Source organism: Orbicella franksi, chromosome 7, assembly GCF_964199315.1.
Source record: "Orbicella franksi chromosome 7, jaOrbFran1.1, whole genome shotgun sequence".
Lineage (NCBI taxonomy): Eukaryota > Metazoa > Cnidaria > Anthozoa > Scleractinia > Merulinidae > Orbicella > Orbicella franksi.
Genome location: NC_138151.1, coordinates 28571332 through 28594691, shown reverse-complemented (window position 1 = coordinate 28594691; position 23360 = coordinate 28571332). Strand labels below are relative to the sequence as shown.

General features: G+C 39.5%; 3 protein-coding genes across 3 annotated transcripts; 1 reads left to right on the top strand and 2 right to left on the bottom strand.

Moving 5' to 3' along the window:
* The first annotated feature begins 740 nt into the window (after positions 1–740).
* Positions 741–9999, top strand: LOC145493141 (brain-specific homeobox protein homolog). The gene is made up of 3 exons (XM_081472535.1): positions 741–1008; positions 1779–1850; positions 9063–9999. Exons 1-3 carry the CDS (start codon positions 849–851, stop codon positions 9392–9394), a joined length of 564 nt encoding a protein of 187 aa, XP_081328661.1. The 5' UTR covers positions 741–848; the 3' UTR covers positions 9395–9999.
* Positions 10000–10074: 75 nt separating this feature from the next.
* Positions 10075–16048, bottom strand: LOC145493417 (uncharacterized). Its single transcript, XM_081472885.1, has 4 exons — positions 14453–16048; positions 13835–14041; positions 13248–13394; positions 10075–10226 (listed from the first exon to the last, which is right to left on the bottom strand). The coding sequence occupies exons 1-4, from the start codon at positions 14841–14843 to the stop codon at positions 10156–10158; spliced, it is 816 nt and encodes a 271-aa protein (XP_081329011.1). The 5' UTR covers positions 14844–16048; the 3' UTR covers positions 10075–10155.
* An 827-nt stretch (positions 16049–16875) lies between these two features.
* Positions 16876–23327, bottom strand: LOC145493450 (uncharacterized). Its single transcript, XM_081472923.1, has 2 exons — positions 19509–23327; positions 16876–19405 (listed from the first exon to the last, which is right to left on the bottom strand). Exons 1-2 carry the CDS (start codon positions 19960–19962, stop codon positions 19287–19289), a joined length of 573 nt encoding a protein of 190 aa, XP_081329049.1. The 5' UTR covers positions 19963–23327; the 3' UTR covers positions 16876–19286.
* Positions 23328–23360: the final 33 nt, after the last annotated feature.

Here is a 23360-nt window from a genome sequence, read left to right as displayed (position 1 = left end):
ATCGTCTATGTTTTGATTTAATTCGCTTTCAATTTTTGGTTCCCACGGAGATAAATACCATTATTATTGTATACTTTTACGTAATCTAAACTGTCAGTTCCGTTGAACGTTTCGTTAAAGTGAAAGAGATTGATAGTTTAAAAACCAGTGGTGATTCCGGCTAGCAACTTCCTCGTTAAATCGCAATATTTCTTAATTTAACGACCTTGTCAACAACAAAATGGTTTCTCAAGTTTTAGGGAATGTAACACTTTGCATCATCTTTGGACGTATAAGGATTGCTCCTGTTTTCATATCGTTTGGAAACGTCTCATATTTTAGAACAAAAGCATTATTTCTTGATAGATATGCATTTTTTTTTTATTAATATTTATACAACGTGTTAATTTGACCGATATAATTGTAACAAAGCTATTTACATCGAAGTTCTTTCAACGCAGACAAGTCAAAATACACGGTTATATCTAGAGGCCCATTTCAGACGTTTTAGCGCTAATGATGTCTAGTAGGGACATTTAACACCGGGAAATGACCTTTACATTTTCAGTTATTTTGCAAAGTTCTTTGTAAACAAGTTCGATCAGATAGTAACCAACCAATCAAATTGCAGAACCCAACATAAAGTTTGGTAAACAAGATAAGGCGATTAAGCTCAATAACATTGCGCGAATCAAAACAATTATTCCAATTTAGACCTCCTTGTCAGAAAAACACGTCTAGAGGTCAAAAAGCGTCACAAAGCTGAAGTATTCCAAGCTCTAATCATTTCTTTGCAAGATTGGCATCTCACGGTTTCTCCGCACATGTTTCTACCGAGGAGCACCGATTCAAACATTGCAAGTCCCATAATGTATTTATCAAACTGGCCCAGAACATCGGCTTTCCAACGACCGAAACCGCGGCGTGATGAGAGAAGTGAGAGAAATCCAGCTCCAAAGAGTTTTATGATTGATGACATTTTAAAGAGGGAAGAGCCAACAAATCAGAGAGGAAAACCTTGCGAACTACGTAAGTCAAAGTCATTTTGAACGACTTCACTCAGGACTTCTTGTCATTTGCTTACACGTGTTGTTCCCACACAAAATTGTTTACTCGCGGGTGCATTTTGAGTTACAGAAACAGTGACGGGGAATTCTATAGCTATGAAGGAAATAACCCGGTTTCTTAACATATAACAACTACTAATCGCCGAAGCTTTGTACCTTTATAGCTAGGCTGTTGTCTCGTATTAATACGTTCCGATTTAATTGCTCGTAACATGTTAACAAACCTTCCTCTTAACGCACGAGGAAGTCGTGTTTTTACCCGCGTGTGTAATACTACTTGCTTTAAGTTCATGGTACAAAATAATTTAGCATCCAAGTTGATTTTAATCGGATAATAGTCATTTAGCACCTTTCAATATCAAATCTCTTTGAAACTTCCACGCCAAGCAAAATCCGAAAGGTGTAAAAAATGCATTTCCTGAAAACATTTCAAAGATTGACAGCCTGTCTCTTTTAATACCCCAACAGGTTTATTCAAACCTTGATTCATTAATTTTTACATGCATTTGGAGTTAATTTCAGTCCTCAAACGAAAGCTTAAAACTCATACACACTATCGGGTGAAATTCGCAGGGAAATGAGATTCTGTAGCCTATATGGGCTTAAGGCGAGGCCTGAGGCCTCGTCTCAAGCCGAAATAGTTCATTTATTCCGTAATCGCTCTCTCTTGAAAACGTGAGTTCACCGGGGCCAAAAATTCAATACCTCGCATTTTTTTTTTTACTTACATAGCATACGGCTTTAGCAGTTACATTTGGAGCAGCTACCAGACCCCTATCACTTATCAAGAAGAGATGAATGCTTGTAAGTAAAACGAATATTCTTTAAGCTTCTTTTATTTGTATTTTGCAGCTTATCCGGCGCCTTTCAGACCCTTTCATTCGTCCTGCGCGCAACGAAGGAATACATTTGAAACACACCTCATAAAATTTATTTGTCCATCTAGATCCGAAACCACAAACAGTAAATTGTACTGAACAATACTAAACTTCCATTGATTTACTCATATTATGAATTAAATGAATTTGCCATCCTCCGTTGTCGACAAAGTCCGTAGACGATTTAGAGGACCTATAGAGGACTTAGGGAACGGTGCGTAATAGAGCTGGGACCCGGGAGTTAGCTGGGATCGGAGGTGTCCATAATCCCGACAGTAATAACAGAGATCTGTACATGAAGAGAGGTTCGGCTGTGTTTTATGAACATGATTTTCAGGAGCTCAAATCAAGCCTGGTGTAACTTGTTAAGTCGCAAAATATATCCCTCGCATCTTGCTACGAAAACAGACTTGTTTGCAAGGTTAAATGTATTTTTGGACTCTCGAGTTCTGAAATATCGGAGGACCAAAGAAATGTCTGGATTAGTAGGGCTCTTCTTTTTCTCTTCGAATGGAAAGCGTTCTCGAATATACGATGAATTTCGTCACTTTATCGTGAATGATAAATACACAGCTTACATTTAATACAAGTAGTGTCTTAACAATAACGTCATACCCGTGAAACTCTACAGTACGTGCACCTCTCTTAAGACGAAATCGAACAATTTCTGTTTTTAATGGACAATGAAAAACCTTGTACCAGAATAGTTTTAAGTCTATTACAGTCCTTTTTGCATTTTCTGAAAGCTAAACATATAAACAGTCGCCTGAAACAACACCAAAAAAATCAATTTCCCATGGGAACTCGAGAAGATCAATTTCAAAGTTCAGAGAAATTGTGCAAACACATGCAGGTAAAATTTCCGTGATCATCAGTTTCATTTCACCAGTACTTTCAAGTGTTTCATACGAAGTTCAACAAAGAATTGAGTATGTAAATAACCTCGGTACAAAGTTTTTGTCCGCTTGTTGCTTGAACTTCTGGCGGATTCCTTCTTGAGCACGTTAAACAAACCACGACGATATTCACCAAACGAACGATTTTTGAGCAGAACAATGGTTGTGCACGTGCGTTATAAATCTTTGTACATTTCTTTGCCGTCCTCTGCAAAACAACAACGTGAAATGACTGGCCAAGTTTTGGGTATTTTGCAGAACGTGACCCTCGATGGCTGACTAAGTTTTCGTAATTTCTTTTGTAGTTGATCGCTGACGTTTCATATTTTGTTTAAGCAAGTTTTTAGACCGATCGATGGGCTGAACAGATTTACTAGATTATCGCGAAAATTCAAAGGTATGAATATAAATTCATTTTTTTTTCTAGCCTTTCTCACTTACTAATGTGTTTCTCTTATTTGGCAGGTAGTATTCGCCAAAATCAAAGCGTGATTGCTGAGTTTTCTTTTTCAGTCTAGGCAATGTCGTAGAGTTCTCAAGTTAATTGCGTCCGCTACAGTAATTTAGGCCCATACCAATACTCAGTACACTAAACTGTTGTCATGTGCAATAGGCCAATTTCGATACATTAAAATTCTGACTTGGCTCCGAGGCTTAGGGGAATAAAACAAACTGAAAGAATCGCATCGAGGATGAGGGATATTAAATTAGTTTATTTTGTTTTTCCCCAAAGCCTCGGAGCCAAGTTAGAACTTTAATATATCGAAAATCGCCAATTGATTCGCAGTTGTGCAAGAAACTAAGAAATTGAATGACAGACTAAACTGGCATACACTCACCTGTTTTATTGCAGAGAGTCTCTATTAAAACTAAAGGCTTACTGCTGTTTTAATTCTGGATCTTTCTTCCGAAAAATGGTCGGGAGATGCCCGTTGTAGCTCACTCAAAGTGTAGATCAGATAGTTTGAAATGCAACATTACACGTAGTTCAACAGAAATATCAAATGATTAGCGCAAATTTTAATATCCAATGTTTCGACACGTCGAACTAGTTTGGCCCTGAAGAAGAATTATTCCAAGTGTTCGAAATTTTGGTCACGTTTATTAAATTTGCCATGGATATATTTTCGTAGAGCCAGCTTTGCATTTGAAATTGTCCACCGACGGAATGAAAGTACAGTCCAACCTCTCTCTCAAAGGCACTAAGGGAACGGTCAGTAAAACGAGAATCCACCAGAAGCTGGTTCGCGTAACATGTGGACAAAAACTTTGTACCGAGATTATTTACATCGTATTGCAAACTTCTGTGCGACTGTTTTAAATATCTTCTCCAAGAAATCATTTCTAACAACATCAAATGTCCAAAACAAATTTTGAAGTTTATAAGAAACAGAATCCCTACATTTGCCTTTCTGAAATTCTCATTCCTCAAGACTGAGCAATGCTAATACTAAAAAAATTAATTACAGACACAAAAACAATCATCCGATTTTTTTTTTCTCACGAACAGAAAGAATGATCAATTTACCCATGTGTACTTGTGCGTTCTCCAGGACAATATTTTTAAACGTACATTTTTTTGGAAAGATCAACCACCATCAACCGCCAGGCTATTTTAAGAAAGATGGCAGACAGCTTGAAAATTAACCTGCATAATATGACATGATCCGATTTTTTCTACCTCAGCGTTGCTTTACCTTGAGGTCAATGAACAACAATATTAGGGAGCTTAAGGACGTTCGCGCGAAAATTTTCCAATCCATAGATTTTTTAAAACTTTTTACTGCAGTCAGATAATCAGTTACTTGTCTCAGAAATGTAAAGAAAATTGGGGGTCACCGACTTCGTTTCAGAGATAAAGCGCGTGGAAAACTACCCTGAAAATTAGCGCACGTAATTCAGCTTGGTCTACAGGGGTTTATAGCTAAAAATGTCGAAGGTGAGTCAACAAAGGCAAACGATCTTAGTCATATTTTGTAGAAGTGGGTCTGTTGCGTGAATGATTCCAAATGTTACCAACGTTTTCACAAAACTTAACCCTTCAAGAGGCATTTGAAGCCGTGGCACAGTACAGATAAACGAAGAGCTAAAAAGAACGGAATTCGAACGTCCTTAAGGAAACCACGACGACGACGGCAACGAAAACTTCACCAAACAAAAGATTTAATGAGAAAACAATAGCTGTGCACGTGCGTTATAAATCTTTGTACATTTCTTAGCTGTCCTCTGCAAAACAACAACGTGAAATGACCAATTTCTTCGTAGTTTGAGGAACGCGAGTGACGACGGCCAATTTTCCGTATTTCCATTTGGAATTGAACGCTTCCATTGCGTATTTAGTCTGAGCACGTTTTTAGAGCCACTGGCGTACTGAACAGATCTAGAGAATTGCGAATTTCGCTGGTAAAATATAAATTCATTTTTCACAAAGCGCTGTCCTCGGCGTCGGCGTCATCGTTGCTTAACCTCCCGTGATAAGCGAAACTAAAAATAGATTTTAAAGAGTTATCAAAGACACATAGCATGAACACTTCTGTGAAGTCGACCTTTTCTTGGTTTCATTGATTAACTTAGAAGATCAATAGCTTTGTTAACATCCTGAGGTCAAATGTACGAAGCACAGCATCCTAAGTGAAGATACATCCTAAATATTCTAAGCATGGCTGCACCATGGTGTCGAGGCTGCGTTCCATATCGTACTTTGATAACAATGGACACGTAAGAAACGAAAATAATCAAAAGGACTAACCCAGCAAATGAAACCCTTAATCTGACTACCAATAGGCTTTTTTATTTTACAAACACCCATGAAATACCAGTTGATCTTTCGCGCGAAAACATGCTATCTTCACACGTGAAAATAAAATAACATCAGGAGCCATAATCGGGGACGGCCGTAAGCGCGCGCCATTTCTAGTATTGGGGTTGTCCCCATGATATGGGACAATTTTTCTGTTTTTAGAACAAATTGCGCCATCCCGTGCGGCACACGCGCGTACATGCTACGAGGATTTTTGCGGATGTCGCGTGGGGAAATGGCGTCCGAAATTCCCGAAATGGTTGATGCTTTTGGCCCACAACTTAATGCGTTCATGTCTGTTGGAATTTTACTGGGATGTCAGTATTTTCGTCGTAAGCTGCTCCAGTTTGCGTGAAGTAAGACAGTGTGGAATTTAGTTATGTGCCGCTTTATATCACGGACCAAGTTGTGTTCTGCTGCTTCTTTTACAGGAGCTCCATATTACTCCACTCTAAGTTTCACATATGTTGAAGATTAACAACTTTTCCAAACCACAGCAAAAAAACTAGTTAGATATATTTGGATATAGCAGAGTTTCAGGACTTCAAAGTTTCCCTCCTCTTGCCACACGCTTGCGAGGATTTCGCAGACTCTATCTCGACCGAAAAGTAAAAAAATAATAATAATTGCAAGTTTGAGATTCGCCTAAATTGTAAGCAAAGCTTGATGTTTTACCAAGGCCCAGTAAGTGACTGTAAAGCTTATATGTGTAGATGCTGCTTAGTTCTTTTTTGTGTAAAAACCCAATGAATTGTCTGTTGTCGATGAATAAGAGCGCCCGCCGATGCGTGTTTTGTACAATCAGCAAAACTTGACAAATTGGACTTCCCCACTTTCGTGTGAAAACGTACATCTAACTCATGTCATATCTCTAGTTTTTAAACATGTTTAAGGTTGATAAGTGTTTGAGAACATATTAAAAGCTTAGCTGAAAATAGGTGAATACAGCAGAAATAATCAGCAAAATTACGATGACGCTTTCTTAATCAACTGGAATAACGATTTCGATTTTGTTGGTTGAATTATCAAAACTCCTTGTCTATTTTATTTTCGCAGTGTAAAATTTTACTATGTTATAGAAACACACATAATGTTAGCAGCCTTTTGGCGTTGGTGAAAATTGTTGCAGCATCTCGGCACAAAAGACAACGAAAGAAATCTTTGTCAAGATTTGTTGACAATTGAAAATACCGACTCGGATTTGAAGTGCACGCGCGCGCTGCACTATGCAAATGAGACTTTCCTTTCAAAAACTTTTGCAAACTCGCCAAACAAACAGAAACAATAAGAAACTATCAAAAACAAGGTTTGGTTATGATTAAGCATTGTTTGGGAAACTCACAAATTAATTCGATACCAGAGTAAAGAGTTTTCTTACATAACTTTTCTTTACAGAACAAACGCAAAAGCTTACGCGTACAACTAGCGCGAGCAAATATTATTCATTCACAGCGCGAAATTGAAGTCTGGCTTTCGACCCTGAAAAACTCACCTTTTCAATTAGCTCAGGGCATAAAACTACATATAAGAGCCCTGGTTCTTATTCCCTGCCTTATTCCCTGCCATCGCTGTGAAAAATCTGCAAGAGAATCTCGCCACTCTCACCATTTACGCGAGAGCTCACGACAAGTGCGTGGATCCGCGCGGATATTTGACGTCAGGATGGCGCAATTTGTTCTAAAAATAGAAAAATTGTCCTATATCATAGGTGCGCGCGGATCCCAAGACTTACGATCTCCGTCCCCGATTATGGCTCCTGATAACATGTTATCTTCACATGTGAAAAGATCACTGTTGCTATGGTTACAAAATAAACCGCGACTTTCGCGGTGAAAGTGAAATACTTTGGTGTTTCATTGTGTTTATATATGTCCAGAGTTATGAAAACAGTGTTAAAGAAATCGCGCCCTGTTCAAGCGTTTTTTTTTTCTCCAAAGTAGACGATATAAAATTAAAAAGAATGTCGGACGTGTTTTTTCCTCCATTCTCTTATCTTTCTTTTCTTGCTCTCCTCTTTCTAATTTTTTTTTTTTTTTTTTTTTCATCGCTTGGAGTGATTTTAAGGCCATTTGGAGCTATGAAATCAAAGTCCATATGGCTGTTTTTGGTGCAAAGTATTGACATGGTTTTCATAAATCCAGTCGTATAAAAAAATAGTACATTACATGACAATGAAGCAAGGCTGATTACTACGTAGAAAGCTTAACGGGACAACGACATGATAGAGTCCAAACTGAAAGCCAAGAATTGCAACCCTGGACAGCTGTTTCGACCTGGTTGGGTCTCGTTAGCACGGTGTGGCAGCAAAAAGGAAAGCAACCGGCTTGTGGACCGATTGTCTAATAATGCATCATGTCGTTGTCCCGTTAAGCTTTCTACGTAGTAATCAGCCTTGCTTCATTGTTATGTTTCTATTTTTTGCTGACCAGATCTGCTACAGATACTACGTACTCTACCAGTAGCATTTTCGTTTGCGGTCCCTTTCATCAATGTATTTAGCATTACATGGCCGCTTGGAGATATGAAATTTGTCTTCTCATCTTATGTTGAAAAATATTTCACTTGTTCGTTTCTCTCACTCGTGAAATATTTTTCAACACTTCAAGAGAAATTTTGTATCGTCGCGTGACCCTGTAATATCCTCTATGTATCCTAAACTTACGAGGGTTTAATGCATAATGGTCGAGACCCTGACTTCGCCTGTAGCACATTTGGAGTGTGAAGATTGTTTTCTCTACCACATAAACACAAGCAACACACGCAGACAGAAATGGCTGGCTTTCACAAGCGCGTAATTTTCAATCGACTATGGTAAAAGCAAGATTAAAGTAATCACTCTAGTCAATCACAAAGAAAAAACGTGCATGCACGAGGTTCGTGCGCGAGCAAGCACGATTGGTTTTGGTTTTACTTCTGATTGGCAGACAAAGTGGCGCGAGTTTTTTTAAGCCAATCGCGTAGTGTAGTAATGCGAAACCACAGTAAATGCATATTACTTTCGACGTTAAGCAGTCAGGAGCTGTTTACATCTATCCACATGTTACTGCGTCTGCGCAGTTGCTTTTGCTTTCACACTAGTGGCAATTAGCCTTAACAGCCTGCCATCTTGTCTGTTTGCGCGTGTGCTTATTGTTACCTAGCGATCACCTATTTTTAAGGAGGGTTGGCAACAGTTTCCAGCACTTTTCCAACAGCTATACTATGACGGATGAATACTACCATTGTTTCAAGTGATGTTTGTGCATCACATTGGTGAGAGTTTTCGTGCACCAATTTACCAGTCCCCATTATTTTTTTTCTACGGAGGGTTAGCCTGAATTGTCTACCAAGAATTAAGAAACAGACCCAAAATATAAAAACCTCTTGAGCCTGACTCCGAAAAATCTAGGTTCTTATATTCGGTTTTTTTTACTGTAATATGTTTTGTTTTTTCTTTGTGCAGCTACCACGGAATCAAGCCATTGTAACACCGCTCTCCTCTGCCCAGTCCCCAAGTATTTCCGCTCCTTTTTAAACGGCAGCCGGAGTTTCCGAAGAACTAGAACCGTGTTCTCGCACGAGCAGCTGAAAATGATGGAAGAAAGATTTAACCAAGACAAATATCTCTCTACCCACGGGAGAAACGACTTTGCCCAGCGGTTGAAGCTTACACCGTTGCAAGTGAAGACGTGGTTCCAGAATAGACGGATGAAGTGGAAAAAGGAAATGTTAAAGAAAGACCCGAAAGCCGTGACCACGCGAGCGAAAGGCCGCCCTAAAAAGGACGAGTTTTGATTCAGGGATTGCATTATATAAGATAACTTTTGAATAGATACAAGACAAAACATTGTAGTTCAGTTTGGAGAACACTCGCTTCAGATTTGCGGTTTAATTTGATTCAGCGGATTGTCTGTTTGCGCATGTGTTGACCGTTGCTTAGCGACCGTGATGACGTATATAATATCGCGCTATTTTATTGGCTTAACAGTTCAAATTGACATATTTTGTTCCGAGTTGGAGCCTGGCCGAGGTTTGTTGCGTTGCATAGTTGCCATTGTAAGAAATTATTAGGAAATCAAAGATATGCGTTGACGTAAAATTATTCCTAAGGCAGAACAAAAGTGCAATACAATAATTAATGAAGAATTTTTCTTGGAAAACAAAAACTTTGTACTTTGTTGAATGGTTTGTACAGGCAAGCTATGGCCTCTGACAGCCTTTGAACACGAAATGACAGCTTTCTACCAGTAATAAATCGGCAATGTTTGAACAGTTAACGCGACTGTAAATAGTTTAAAAGTTGTATAACTTGTTTAGTTACTTTGTCAAATTGATGTCATTATAAGCATGTTTGAAGTTGTTAAAGAATAAAGACATTTTTCAATAAACTTAGCAAAACAAAACAAAACAATGGTTTTATTTACATTTAGTGATATACCAGATTTAAAAAAAATCAGATCGAACAAGCTGCAGTAAATTAGAGCATTTCGACTTTCGACAAAAAACGCGTGACAATACATTGTGTATTTCTTCTTCTTGAACCATACAACGTAGTCCTAAGGTTCCTTCTCGGTAGAAATTTTCTGGTCCTGAGTTTCTGAGGACGTCGCTTGGTCCTTGAGTCTCACTGCCAAAAGAGAGATTCAAATTAAACATGCGAAGCTTTTCACAGAACGGGGGATTTCGGATGAAAGGCAATAAGTCATTACCGAGTCTCCTTTCGACTTTGTCGCAACAAGTCAATGTGTATTGTAATGTATTGCGATACCATTTATTCACTGTACGTTCATTTTCATACAAATCAAATTCATTTTCATTTGAAAGGTTTTACACAGGGACTCGTTTTGAAACAGAGGCAAAAGGCAACTCGTGTGCTTTGTTAAATGTTAAAGAAATAGAAAACATGTACCGTGTTTTTATCGAGTTATCAAAACACGAGTGAAAGTTTGAGCAGCTTTTTCGAGTTCTCAAACTTTCACGAGTGTTTCTACTGATTTAACAATTAGATTATGAGAGGAGCCCATTACCCTTCTGGGCTCCTGGTTACGAGCTCGAGATTTCTGAGGTGATAGTTGATGAGGCCGAAAGCCGAATGAGCTATCGCCTCATAGAAATCGAGAGCGAATGATCTAATTGTTTTAGTACAGTTCTAACTGAGATTTCCTTCAAATAACAATTCCAATTATTTCTGGTCTTAGTATTAAACTTCAAACTTTTCAATTCCCGCGGACTGAATTTGACATTTGCATTTGTGTACGCGCGCTTATCAATTTCTTTCTAAAATTTAGTTCGAGCTTTTTTAATTCAAGAAACCGAAAATGCCCTTCTTTTAGTCTTCTCAGGAATTTGTTTATCCATTTCCTACTAGATGTTCTTTGAAAACCTCGGAGAAATTCTCGGTATTGGAACTAGCTTGCATTGGAGGCTCATGCGGGAGAATATCATTAAAAAGAGATTAATGTCATTTGCATTTGAAAAGACTCCACGCGTTAGCCTCACTTGCAAGCTAGTTCCAGTCCAATACCGAGAGTACGAAAATGGCCTGTCACACCAAGCCACTGCACACAATGGCTGATACTGTCCATGGCTCAGCCAATCAGATTGCAGCATTTGCATTAGTATACTAGTAGAATGCTACTAAAACTCGATAGATACACGAAGAACATGTTTTCTATTTCTCTTTGAAAATATCGCGACCAAAAAAAGAAACACAACTTGTTTACTTTGATCATCAAAATGTAAATTCTATTTGCTTGCGCCATCAAAACGTCAACAGCTCGTGCTAGTTCTGTGTTTCTGTAGAGCTTTTTTGCAATAATCATAACAATTACAATTTCCTCAAATGAGATTGGTGCATAAACTGCTGTATTTTGCTCTAATTAGTCTGCAAAGTTGTAATCGGACAGTTGGCTGTAATTGGACACCTGTAATCTGACAGTTACATGAGCCAATCATTTTAAGTCCTCTCCACCAAGTCCACCAATCACAACATTGATTACAATCACTATAGTAACCAATTCAAGAGACTGACTTTGTAAAATTGTGGAGGTTTAGTCTCCGGTGACTGTTTTGAAAGAAACCTGGCAGCCATTTTGCAAGCTATTTTCTATATTTTTAATTATGATATTTACAAATGACTATTAAAAGCTCTTTTTCAAATGAAACTTTTACTCTGGTGAGAAATTGTAATTGTTATGATTAATTGGTAACAGGACATCGCTTCCCGGTCGTCCGATTTTGCTAATCACTCGCATGATTACAGACCGAATTGGACTCCACTCAGTCCTATTACCATTACACCTTTTGCTGTTCTTTTACAGAAAATAAACATTCATTTGTGTCCAAGTTTCTTTCATTATGATCATTAAACTCTCATTAACACCAATATGACCTTCATTTGCGCGTAAGGAACGTTCAAGAAAAACATTTAGATATGCATGCATGCATACATGTCTCACCGCATTTAAGATTGTTACCTTCATGGATATGGTTGCATAATAATGCAATTGAATGTTAGTTCTCATGCAAATTGTGTTATTGAAAGTCTTTTGTTGAAAACTGAATGTCGTAAAGTGTAAATGATTGTCGTTTCGTGACAACGAATTTTTTTTCGACCAAAATGAAAATACATTTACAGTCAATGAATGTCAAATGAAGGTATTGTTTTTCTTTTGATGATTTTGAATGTTAATGCATATGTAAATGTTTTTCTTGAACGTTCCTTACGCGCAAATGAAGGTCATATTGGTGTTAATGAGAGTTTAATGATCATAATGAAAGAAACTTGGACACAAATGAATGTTTATTTTCTGTAAATGAACAGCAAAAGGTGTATTAACTGCAGAAATTCTCGCGGGCGAGTTCTAGAAGCACAATTTAAACTACTGAGCGCGTAGGAGCCTTAGGAAAAGGGAACACCCTTACATCCTGCCACGTGTCAGAACTGAACGTCATAAACGCTGTTTTGTGAACTGATGCCTTTTCAATTTTATTTAATTGTTATTCATACATTTGTAAATAGTTTGTAATTAGTTTTTTCGTAGCAGTCAGTTATATGAAATTGTAAGTCCAGACGTATGACTCTGGGCATGTTTCTTTTGACATTTGCTATTTCTTAACAAAGAATTCTCACTTATTTTCTTGGGGCTATTTTCTAGTGGTTGATGTGCTCTAAATAATCACTGACACGGTATTATTTCAGTGAATTAGGAGGAAACCAAAGCAAAACTTGCTTGAACACGTTTTGTCGCGCTCTTCAAGTTCTGATTGGTTCATTGCATCATCCATTTTATGTGATTAGTTAAATGTGATTACTTTGGTATAGCTTTTGGTTCTACGACAGTCAACTAAAAACTGCTCCGGTACGGCGCTAACACGAATAAAAGTCTGGCTTATCGAACACGCGTTGCAGTAGCACATGTAAGGTTAGACGGTGCGCTCGACTCGGATCGAGCGGTCCGGTTTCGAGCTCTGACATTGAGTGGCGTTCTTAGGCAAGACACTTTACTCTCGCAGTGCCTCTCTCCACCCACGTGTACAAATGGGTACCGGCGAAGTTAATGCTTTGGATAACTCCGCGATAGACTAGCATCCCATCCAGGGGGGGGGGGGGAGTAGAAATACCCCTAGTCGAACACGGCGTACTTACATTTGCTGTATTTTCTGCGTTTGTTTCTATAGCGTACAAGTCTGTTGATAACTCCTTTGTTTCTTTTCACGTGACATACGATATCAAAGACGAGCAGGAACAACACAGTGGATATGACCAGGACTGTGACGGATATGACCAGCATGTCTGAGGACGCAACAAGCACAAAAATAAGGTGAACCAGCATGTCTGACGGTGCAATAAGTAAAAAAAATAACAGCCAGCATATGTCACCACCAGTGTAACAAGCAACCGTAAGACAACCAGCACGTTTGAGGTTGTGATATGGGAAAAATAACTTGCTGGCATCTCTAAGAATGTGATAATTATAAGTGAAATGAATCTTTATGATGAGCGGAAACTATCGTGTCTAAGAATTCAAAAAGTGAACAAGAGTCCAACTAAAGTGTCTGAGGATAAGAACTAAGTGAAAACAGCATGTCCAAGAATGCAATAAGTGAAAAAAGGTGTAAAATAAAAGCCCAGTACATCTGAGGAGGAAACGATTAACGAAAATTAAGACAGTTAACACGTCTGAGAATGTGGCAAGAGCAAAAAAAGAACTGCTGGGATGCCAAGTTCCTTACCTTTCGGTTTTGTACAATGCTTTCCTTTGTCACCGTCAACAGCGTCCGCGACCTTGTGCCCTGATTGATCGACACACCAGCACTTACTCAGGTGAACAGAACATTGAATTACGTGATATGATCCATCTGTATTGCATCGAGGCAAAAATTCCAGTTTTAGCCGGGGGTCATGTGACAGTATGCGGTCTTGTTGGCACTGGGTAATGTCTAAGGAGGGGGAAATTGGGAAGAAGTTAGTTAAGTTCGAGAACTGAAGAGCCGAGAAGAGCAGTTTCCACATCACACAAAGAACACGGAGGATACAGTTTTTAAAGGAGCTAAGTCATGGTATTATCAGTTATTCTAGCCACGTACAAAAGTACCTTTAAATTAAAGGAAACCTGGAAATAGTAGTTTACTAATATAGAAACACACCAAAGAGATAATAATAAACCATAAAGGAACAAGGATGGTTAACGATGGAAACGATTGACACGGATTACAAACGACGAACTTGAACAATTTTGGCTAAACTTCTCAAGATGCGCAAACCGTGACGTGGCTCCTTTTAGTGTGGCTCCTGGAAGCAAAAAAAACAACAAAAAAAAAGCAAAAAAAAAACACCACCAAACAACTAACTTTTGCTTTTATCCTCACGAAGTTTTATCATGATGTGTTGAAATCCCAGCTTGTTTCTCGCCTTGCATTTGTAGTCCCCGAAGTCGGCGTCACGAAACGGCGTCACGCGTAACGTACTCACTCCGTGCTGGTGTTCCACTTTCTGTAAACAGAGCTTACATTTGTCACCCAGCATCTTCTTTCCCTTTGTCCAGAATACCTCAGGCGGGGGTTGACCCTCGAAGAAGCATTTTAACGTTATTTCCTGACCGAGTGGTGTTTTCTTCACATGGTCGGACTTGACCTTGTTGATTCGAGCAGCTTTCTCGAAAGATGGTGAGGCTAAAATGATAAAGCGCAATTGCTTCAAGACTGAGCCTCCTCGCTGATAGTCAAGTTTTTTCACCAACATAACACACTGTCTAAACTATTTCTTTTAGAAATAGATCGACTGTGATTTATGCTTTCTTTTTCTCGAGTACCCACAATAAAAATCATTTTCCTTACCTGCATTAAAACAGCACAATGTCCATACAACGATAAAAACAACTGTTTTCATGACACCACTCAGTAACCGTTGCAACAATCACCACTATGACGCAAACACAGTCTGACGCGCGCGCTCTCACGAACATCCTCTTTGCTCGCGCGGCCTGCACCTGCGGCAGGTCCCTCCCCGCTTCTCTTTTCCCGTTTGGCGTGTCGCCCAACGCTGTAACTTTTTCTACGCTTGAGCGTTACGTCACGCTATACCAGTGAGCGTGACAGCATGCGAGAACGTACTAGTAAATACCACTTACTGACCGAGCACTTGTTATATGGCTGTCTCACAAGGACTGGGAACTACCGAGTTCACGAATTTGATTAGCTGAAATCGATATTGAAAGAGGTCTAGATTTTCCCATCTAGACCGGTCACATTTTGCGGTGAAAAAGTTGAAACTAAAATGCAAAAATATTGACTATTATCTTCTAACAATATCTATTTATGGAAGTGCCAAAACGCCTGATGAGAAAAAAAAGTGAAAAGGACGAGAAAAAATTTGGCAAAATTAAGTTCGGCTCATCGCCGTTCGCTAGCAAAATGTCAGCTAGTACAAACCAGTTTCATTAAACGAATTAAATTGTTCTTGTTTGCCATATAATAAGCATGTTATTAACCGAACTTAGTCGGTCTGTATGGGAGAATCTTGACCTCGGTCGTGTGTACAGACCTCACTGCGTTCGGTCTGTACTCACGACCTCGGCCAAGATTCCCCCATACAGACCTCCTGCTCGGTTGATAAGAGCTGAGTAAGTTACGGACCGAGCTTTTTCCCCATCAATTTATGGCCCAAGCGCGAAGCGCGTGGGCCATAAATCGAAGGGACAAAACGAGGATCCGTAACTTACAGTAGACTTAACTACAATACGGACTAAGAAGACGAGGTTAGTAAGATATTGTGCGTCTGCTGGGTTCGGGTACAATTTCTAATCACGCGGAACGGCTTCAAATTCGTTAGCAGGTTTTAATACACAATTTTGAAAGTAAAAGATAGTTTTAAACTTTTACTTGCTATAAAAGTTAAGAACACTTGACGATAAATCACGAAACAGTTTGGCAACAAATAAAGCTGCAAATTTTAGCGGGGCGTACAGTAGAATACCGCCCGCTAAAATGACCAAAAACAGCGCGCGTACTAACCGAGAGTTATAATAAAACAGAGTATTCGATGCATGCAGTTCATGTTGATGCACGCGTTTGGCACGCGTCATAACGTGCGCATACTGACCTCAACGCGGGTAACTAAGCTTTTTCGCTGCAGCCCGTGTCGCGCCATTTAATAATAGTAACGACCGCCAAAAATAGCATCGCTTTATTACCTCGCCTCGGGCGACTGTTATAATTGCTTTTTCAAATATTTCCGCTCTTAAAATACAGGGTATATGATTACGGCGGATACGAAGTTATTTTAAAGATATCCTTGGAATCTTTGGTCTTCAGCTCGGTAAATAAGTCCTGTATACGGCATGACAAGGGAGAAAAGTAGGAAAGTGGGTTGAAAAGAGCAGTAGCAAAACTGGAATGGTTGATTAAGTAATGGAGGATGTGAATTAAAACTAGATAAAATCTCGTGTTAACAAGAAAAGTTCGCCTCCTAAGATTTTGAGGTCACAGTCGTATCCTGTAGTCCCCCCCCCCCCCCTTATTCATTGGAGACATGCGACAACCGGAAATATGTATACTTCCGCAGTCGTTCTTTAGCCTGCAGTGAAGCCGGACGTGTCACGAAATCCTCCGTCTATTCCAGCGGTGAAGATTGTCTGTGGTGCAAGCTATTTCGAACATAGAACATGCATCCAATTACGGAAAGGTTACCATAGGAATAGAATGCACACTCTTTTTCGGCTCAGCGAATATAAGGGATCTAAGGACGGATCCTTATCTTTTTTTGGGGGGGGGTGGGCAATTTCCAAAACAAAATTCTTGCACAGTAAAACCGTGCAATGGGAGTCATAGGGACAAAATCAAGCATGAGCTTTCTGTTTTTTTGATGTTAAAAATTCTTGCACAAGCAATCGCCCACCAAAAAACTCATGCACAACCTAAAGGTGAGAAAAAACATTTCAGGCCCCGGAAAATTGCCGAACTCCCCTCCCTCTCAAAAAAATAAATGGCAACTGAACAGCAGGACAGTTGTCTGGGGTATCGTCAACAGATAATCTTCTAAAAAACCCGCGACACTCTAAACTCTCAAGATATTAATATCTGCCAATGACTGGTCCAACAACATCGTCTGGTGAAGACATGTGAAACAAAAACTGAGGAACGACAAATATACCTGTGTCACAACTAGAACTTACTGGTGGAAATTAGCAGTTAATTTTGGCTCAAAACTGTACCACTCCCAGTTAAAACTGTACCACTCCACTCCTAAAAACTTGTACGACTAACGAGGGACTATCTCTCTCACATACAACCCTCAAGGCAAGCGGCGCAGAGCAAGGCCAAAGACCTCCTGGCGGAGAACTGTGACAGCTTGGCCTTTTTATCCAGCTAGTCATTCTCCCACACGCGTGGACCGCGGTGCACGCGTTTGTTCTAAAAAATTTAGACAGATCTGAAAGGTATATTTTTGCAGTTTTAATTCCGATACGACGGAGAACATTGGCGAGTGCGAAGAACGCTTTGCGTCCATGTCATTTAATCTAACTGTATCTGTGCTCCCAAAATATCAGATACCCTCTTCCCTCGAGGACCATCGCGCGAGGAGTAAAAATGGCGCGCGAGAAGAAAGAATCGCGCGCGAGAAGAAAATGGCAAAGCGCATTTCCCAGCTATAGGAGATGATCTCTGTTCCATTAGACTGTAAATAAATCAACTAGGCTTCGCAACTTTTTCTTTTGACTAAACATATTGGCTGCAAATAACTCACAGCAAAACAACCCGTGGAGTCTATTTTCTTGTTTTGACTTTGGCAAGCGTAACGTCTTTCTCCTAGCTACGAAAGAAACCAAACGAAAACGAAGACGAATTTCTGCTAAGTTACTGCTAGCGAAAACTTGTTTATTTGTTTCCATCTGTTGAACAGACAACAGACGCAAGAAGCTAGTGTAAGTCATCTCGTGCTACACTTAAAAGGTTTACCGCTTATTTCCCGCACAGGAGGACAAAGGAAAATAAAACCTGTGGCACACGGGGGATCTTTGTTGAGGCATGTGAGCTCAGTCATAAGCATAAATCCGTGAAAAATAAAAAATAAATAAAGGAAAAACGTAGGAGAGAACATCATCTGTCTTGCAAAGGGAAGGAAATGGAAATTACATAGTTCACCACAAGTTTTTAAAACAAAAGAATTTTATTTTTAGTTTGAATTTTATCCTATCTTCTTATCTGCTTCGCTGACAGGCGGGTTCGGACAATATTATTAAACAACAGAGCTGATATGAATTAATTTTAATCTGTACTCTAACTTTATTCAACGTTGTTTATATTTGAAGCACAGTATTCCTAGTGTCAATCTAGAAGTTATTGATTGCCCATTTGCCGAGTGTAATCTTGTTACTCTGGCTGTCAATTAGTTGTCAAACGTACATGCAATGTACAAAGAGAACTATCGATCAGGTATCACAGATGGAAAATTCATTAGATTGTTCCTCTGTAGTTCATTTGTAGTAAAGAATCCTACTAAAACTTGATTGTACGTTTTCGTCAATTGCTATGTATAAAATATCGCAACAGAATTTTCATTGTTTTGTGACAATGAAAGTTTGATAACATCGTTAATTTTGCCGCAAAATGAGCGCATCCGTCGAAAATCACCTGATTAGTGGCTCCACAATATCAAGCCAAAATCGACTGCCATTTTCAACATGAAATGGCAGAAAAAAGAACATCGAGCGAAGTAAATCTAATGTAAACTCTGATTTCAGTTCTCTTATTTGCAAAGTAAGCTTTTTAATCGATTATTTGAGTTTTTTCGTGAGTACGGCGTCTTTCAATTTCCGTGCTCTTTCAAGCGTAGAAATAGACGCTATCCAAAAAAATTTGCCAAAACTCAACTCAAATCGATGCTGATGGACTTCAACATGAAGTCGTATCCTGACACACTCACAGAGAACGGAAAAATTCTGTTCCTCTGCTGTAAATAAGACAGTTTTCCCCTTCATACTTGTTTGCTAACTGTAATTTGAAGCGGAAATGTTCTCAAAGTACTAACTTCTACATAAATTTGTCTGATGTCGCCCGACGCCGTGAAGGCAAATTAAAAATTGTTCCTTGTTTTAATTGCAAATTAGCAACAAGCGAAGACTCAACGCAGTAAAATTGCGAAATAATGTTACCAAAGACGATAGGTAATAATTTGAATCAAGTCTTAACGACGAGCTCTCTTCGATTCTAGAGGTGGCCGTTTGGACCTTCGTTCGACATTAGACCGCACTATTGTAGATTTTGCTCTTCTACCCCTAGCATTCCTCTGTTTCGCACATTGCCCTAAAAAGAATGGAAAACAATCGTTTAGTACCTTCACTCTGGCTCTGAATAGCAGTCTGCTAACTTGTGACATCATTCAAGGGACAACAATTTAAATTTTCACCTGTGCTGCCTCTGTTTTCGACCGGTGTTGCTCCAAGCACCCGCAAGCGTTTTCGCGCGGGTTCTATCGGTTTAAAGTCACACACTTCGATATTTTCCAGTATTCGATCTCTAGTTCTTAAATTATATCTGGTTGATGACTGCGCAGTATCCACACTTATTTGTCGACATACATTTTCGGCGGAATCAGAGGTCGCACATGCTGTTGCGCTTTCCGTTGACGATTTACGAGTTTGTAACCTCTTGCCGACTCGTTCCCATTTGTATCGCCCCGGGAGCGGTTGAAAATTTTCAAAGTCGAAGTTCCATTTGCGTTTCTTCTCCTCCAAGATGCGATTCATCTCTCGGTTTAAATCATCTCGGATCTGTTCGTGATCGTGGTCCACTGTACCAAAGAGATTTCTCCTCACGTCGGTTTTAACGCGTCCCGCACCCGCGTCACGATCAACACTCATATTAACAATTCCAAATTCGGGTGCAATACAAGTTAGCCAGTTACACTTTCCTTTAACCAGGTCCTTATTCCACGCTTACTTTGATTTGAAACCTAGCTCTTCCTCCGTTAAACTCGATCCCATTCACAAAACTCCATCACCAAGGTATCCGAGAGAGAAACTCGACGTAGTAAAAGGTTGCGTAGTGATGGCGTCGCTCCGTCACTAGTTCTCGAACCGCAATGTTTTTCAGTCTTCCCTCAGGCTCAAATACTTTTAAAGCAAGGGTTGCACATCTTAGCTGACCGTAACAAGAACAACAACAGATTATTCCAAACTCCAATCGATAGCGCTAGACAATTAAAAATTCCGTCGTGTGGATTGTTTATATTCGTTAAAAGGCATGAAAAGAACAACGTACAGTTTTTTGGCGTCCCTTCAGCTGCAGCCCGCCACGCCGAGTCGCCACGCGAACAAATTAGCCAAAGATTTACCTCCGGCCAATGAGCGCATGCCACGTCATCAGTTATATTTACCTCAGGTGACAGATGCGACAGCTCATGAACAAAGGAATCTTTGTTCAAAGGTTTTGTTTACACTGGGCACCGTCAAGAGAGCAAGTTTGAAACTGACTTTTCGAAGCTATAATCGAAAAACTGTGTTGTTTTGGAGGGTTTAAAAAGATTCCAGACAGCTCCGACAATTATAGTGTAGTACTTGTCAACCTTAGAAAAGCGCGTCTAGAAACCGTACCAAAGCGACGCTTGTAATTTGATATCTGCTTTTAAAGAACGCATCTTACTCTATTCCAAACGGTTTGATTTAAGCAATCCCTGCTTATCTTGAGCAAAACAACAGATCGTAGAAGATAGTACATTTGTTTACCTCGGGAATTTGGTGCGATTGGTGTAGATTTTGCAATTAATACGAAGAATGAATGCTGGAACGGTGTAAACTTATGTTTGGGTGTGAACGAAATCAAGACGCACTCCTATTGAGGTCAATATCTTTCTAATTGCCATTTTAGGGATTAGGTAACGCAATGACAGAAAATGAGATTGCCTCGCCGTGGAAAAACTCAGCTTCGCTCATATGTGAAGAAACAGTAGTTCTTTCGACTGAAAATCGCTATTAGTTAGCAACTCCAGTAAGAGGAACGAATTGCTAAGTCTCCATTCTTTCCTTTTCATCAAACTGTACGTTGCCGTTTATCACAATTTCGAGTACAGACGACCGGGTTTTTAAACCACCTATGTAAGCCCAATATTGCAGTGACTGTCTCTTTTGCCCATTGTTCAAAACGAAGATTAATATCGCTGGAGGAAAACAGAATCACAGAGTCGAAATCAAAAGGTGTCTACAGATACTGACAGAAAGCCAAATGTAAGGTGTTAATTAAGTAACTACAGTTACTTAAGCAAAACACATGTTGAAATTAAACAGGAATTAGTTATTGATGGAGTTTTCGCCTAATCATGCCCAGTTAACTTATCCCTTTGTTCAGCGGTAGGAAACCGGTTTCTTTTCTTATCTACGTATCGTTTTTCTTTGCTTCTGTAAGATTTCCTTTTCACCTGACAGTATGAATTATTGAATTCGCTCTTCCGAATTTTAAAGATACCTTACAAACAAACTTCGACTTCCTTATTAAGACATACCCAGTTCGTTACCAAAGAAGGTCAAACACGTTACCCTGTGCAGTGGAGTGGAACCTCCAATTAAGGAGACAAAACACTTGTACACTACATAATATACGCGGATACTTTGCGAGTTGAGCAGGAAAACGAGAAAAATATGAGTAATGATGAAAACAAAATACGACCCTACAGTGCAATATGGGTTCATACTTTGCCACTCTACAGTACGACATGGGCTCATATTTTGCGACTCTACAGTGCAATATGGGCTCATATTTTGCGAGTTGTCTTATACTCTCTTGGCCTAAAATAGTAAAATGGCGTAACAGTGGAATAATAGAACAATTTAGGAGTGTACATTTTGCCGGCACAAAGGCTTGTGTAGCCGAGGTGTCTCAAAGTAAAGGTTCCACTACACTGAAGCCACTTAACTGTTTTCACTTGAGCGGCTACTTGAGAGCCGAAAGTAATTTGCAATTGCATTGCTTTTGCATTTCTACGCTACGCGATTGGCTTAAAAAACTCGCGCCACTTTGTCAGCCAATCAGAAGTAACACCAAACCAATCGTGAGTCGCTCGCACGTTTTCCCGCGCTCCGCGCCAACTACACGTGCTTGCTTCGAGTTTTAATTGGTTCAGTGGATTGACTGCGTCCTTTGCGATTGGCCAGAGTGACAACTTTGATTTTGATTTTACTACACTCAATTGATTGAGCTTTAGAAGCCCGAATTTCAGCCATCTCTGTAACTCAGCAAAAATCAATAAACAAGAGGGAAGAACTGATAATGATTGAGATAACGAAGTCAAGCCGTTTTCTCGTTCCCTTTTCATCCTCGTTTTCTCTCACCTCATCTATCTGTAGACCTAAGCTACATCATCGAACCTAAAAAGCCTGTGTGAGGAGGCTATAAACTATTAAACGTAATTTATCAAATATTGAAAACATTTCATTAGCTTGTTTGAGTTTCAGGTGGCGTGATTTGGGAATTAGCATCTCGTGCCGAGAAGGAGAAAAGTTTGTACCCTTCAGGAGAAAGGCACTAGGCTCCCTATTTGGTATATTTTTTGGGGATAAAATAAAAGATAGAACTCACAAGTTTTGCTAGCTTTACCAACATTTGCTAGCTTTCACCTCTCATTGTGTCTTTTGCGCATGTATCAGAAACTAGAATCTATTAGAGATTTCAATGTTTCAGGATCAGGGGTCGGGTGATTTCGGATTTGCAGAGACCAAACTTCTAAGAGATATACATTTTTGCTATAGGAAGAGAAGTGGAGGGGGGGGGGGCAGTGTGGTTCAGGCCCCTGGGGGCGAGGCTTGAATGAGGCTCTCCTACCATCACAAAAACTTCAGTGAAAAATTATAGCGAGCCCCTTGATTCTCACTGGAAACAATTGTAAAGAGATGTAGTGTCAATCCACAACAAAAAAAAAAAAGGCATTTTAATACTAGACCACATATTTTGAGCTTGGGAAGCATGTGACTAGACAAAAATTTCCTGCTCTGTCATCCCACAAAATAAGCATGTCTCACAACTTGTTCACCAAAGCAGCCTGCATTGCACAAAGTAGAATCATGTTCTACTTTTTGCAATGATAACTGCAAAGAAAACATTGCAAAATATTCAGGGGGACTGTTACACTAAGCAATGTCTTGTGTAACTTGCCCCATAGCTTGCCTAGCTGGAACTTGAATAATAATACGCCATTCATTGTTTCAGTGCCAGCCCAATTTGCACATTTTGATGCTAGACTTATGCAAAACAATGAATTTCATGAAGA

What these genes read in the sequence shown, in the direction of transcription:
- LOC145493141 (XM_081472535.1), top strand. Translation starts at nt 849, where the DNA reads ATGTATTTATCAAACTGGCCCAGAACATCGGCTTTCCAACGACCGAAA. An exon ending in AGGAAAACCTTGCGAACTAC is followed by an intron (nt 1,009 to 1,778) that starts GTAAGTCAAAGT and finishes TTACTTACATAG; the next exon opens with CATACGGCTTTAGCAGTTAC. An exon ending in TCAAGAAGAGATGAATGCTT is followed by an intron (nt 1,851 to 9,062) that starts GTAAGTAAAACG and finishes TTCTTTGTGCAG; the next exon opens with CTACCACGGAATCAAGCCAT.
- LOC145493417 (XM_081472885.1), bottom strand. Translation starts at nt 14,843, where the DNA reads ATGTTGGTGAAAAAACTTGACTATCAGCGAGGAGGCTCAGTCTTGAAG. An exon ending in TCGTGAGGATAAAAGCAAAA is followed by an intron (nt 14,042 to 14,452) that starts GTTAGTTGTTTG and finishes CCCCCTCCTTAG; the next exon opens with ACATTACCCAGTGCCAACAA. An exon ending in GCATTGTACAAAACCGAAAG is followed by an intron (nt 13,395 to 13,834) that starts GTAAGGAACTTG and finishes TTGCGTCCTCAG; the next exon opens with ACATGCTGGTCATATCCGTC.
- LOC145493450 (XM_081472923.1), bottom strand. Translation starts at nt 19,962, where the DNA reads ATGAGTGTTGATCGTGACGCGGGTGCGGGACGCGTTAAAACCGACGTG. An exon ending in CGAAAACAGAGGCAGCACAG is followed by an intron (nt 19,406 to 19,508) that starts GTGAAAATTTAA and finishes CATTCTTTTTAG; the next exon opens with GGCAATGTGCGAAACAGAGG.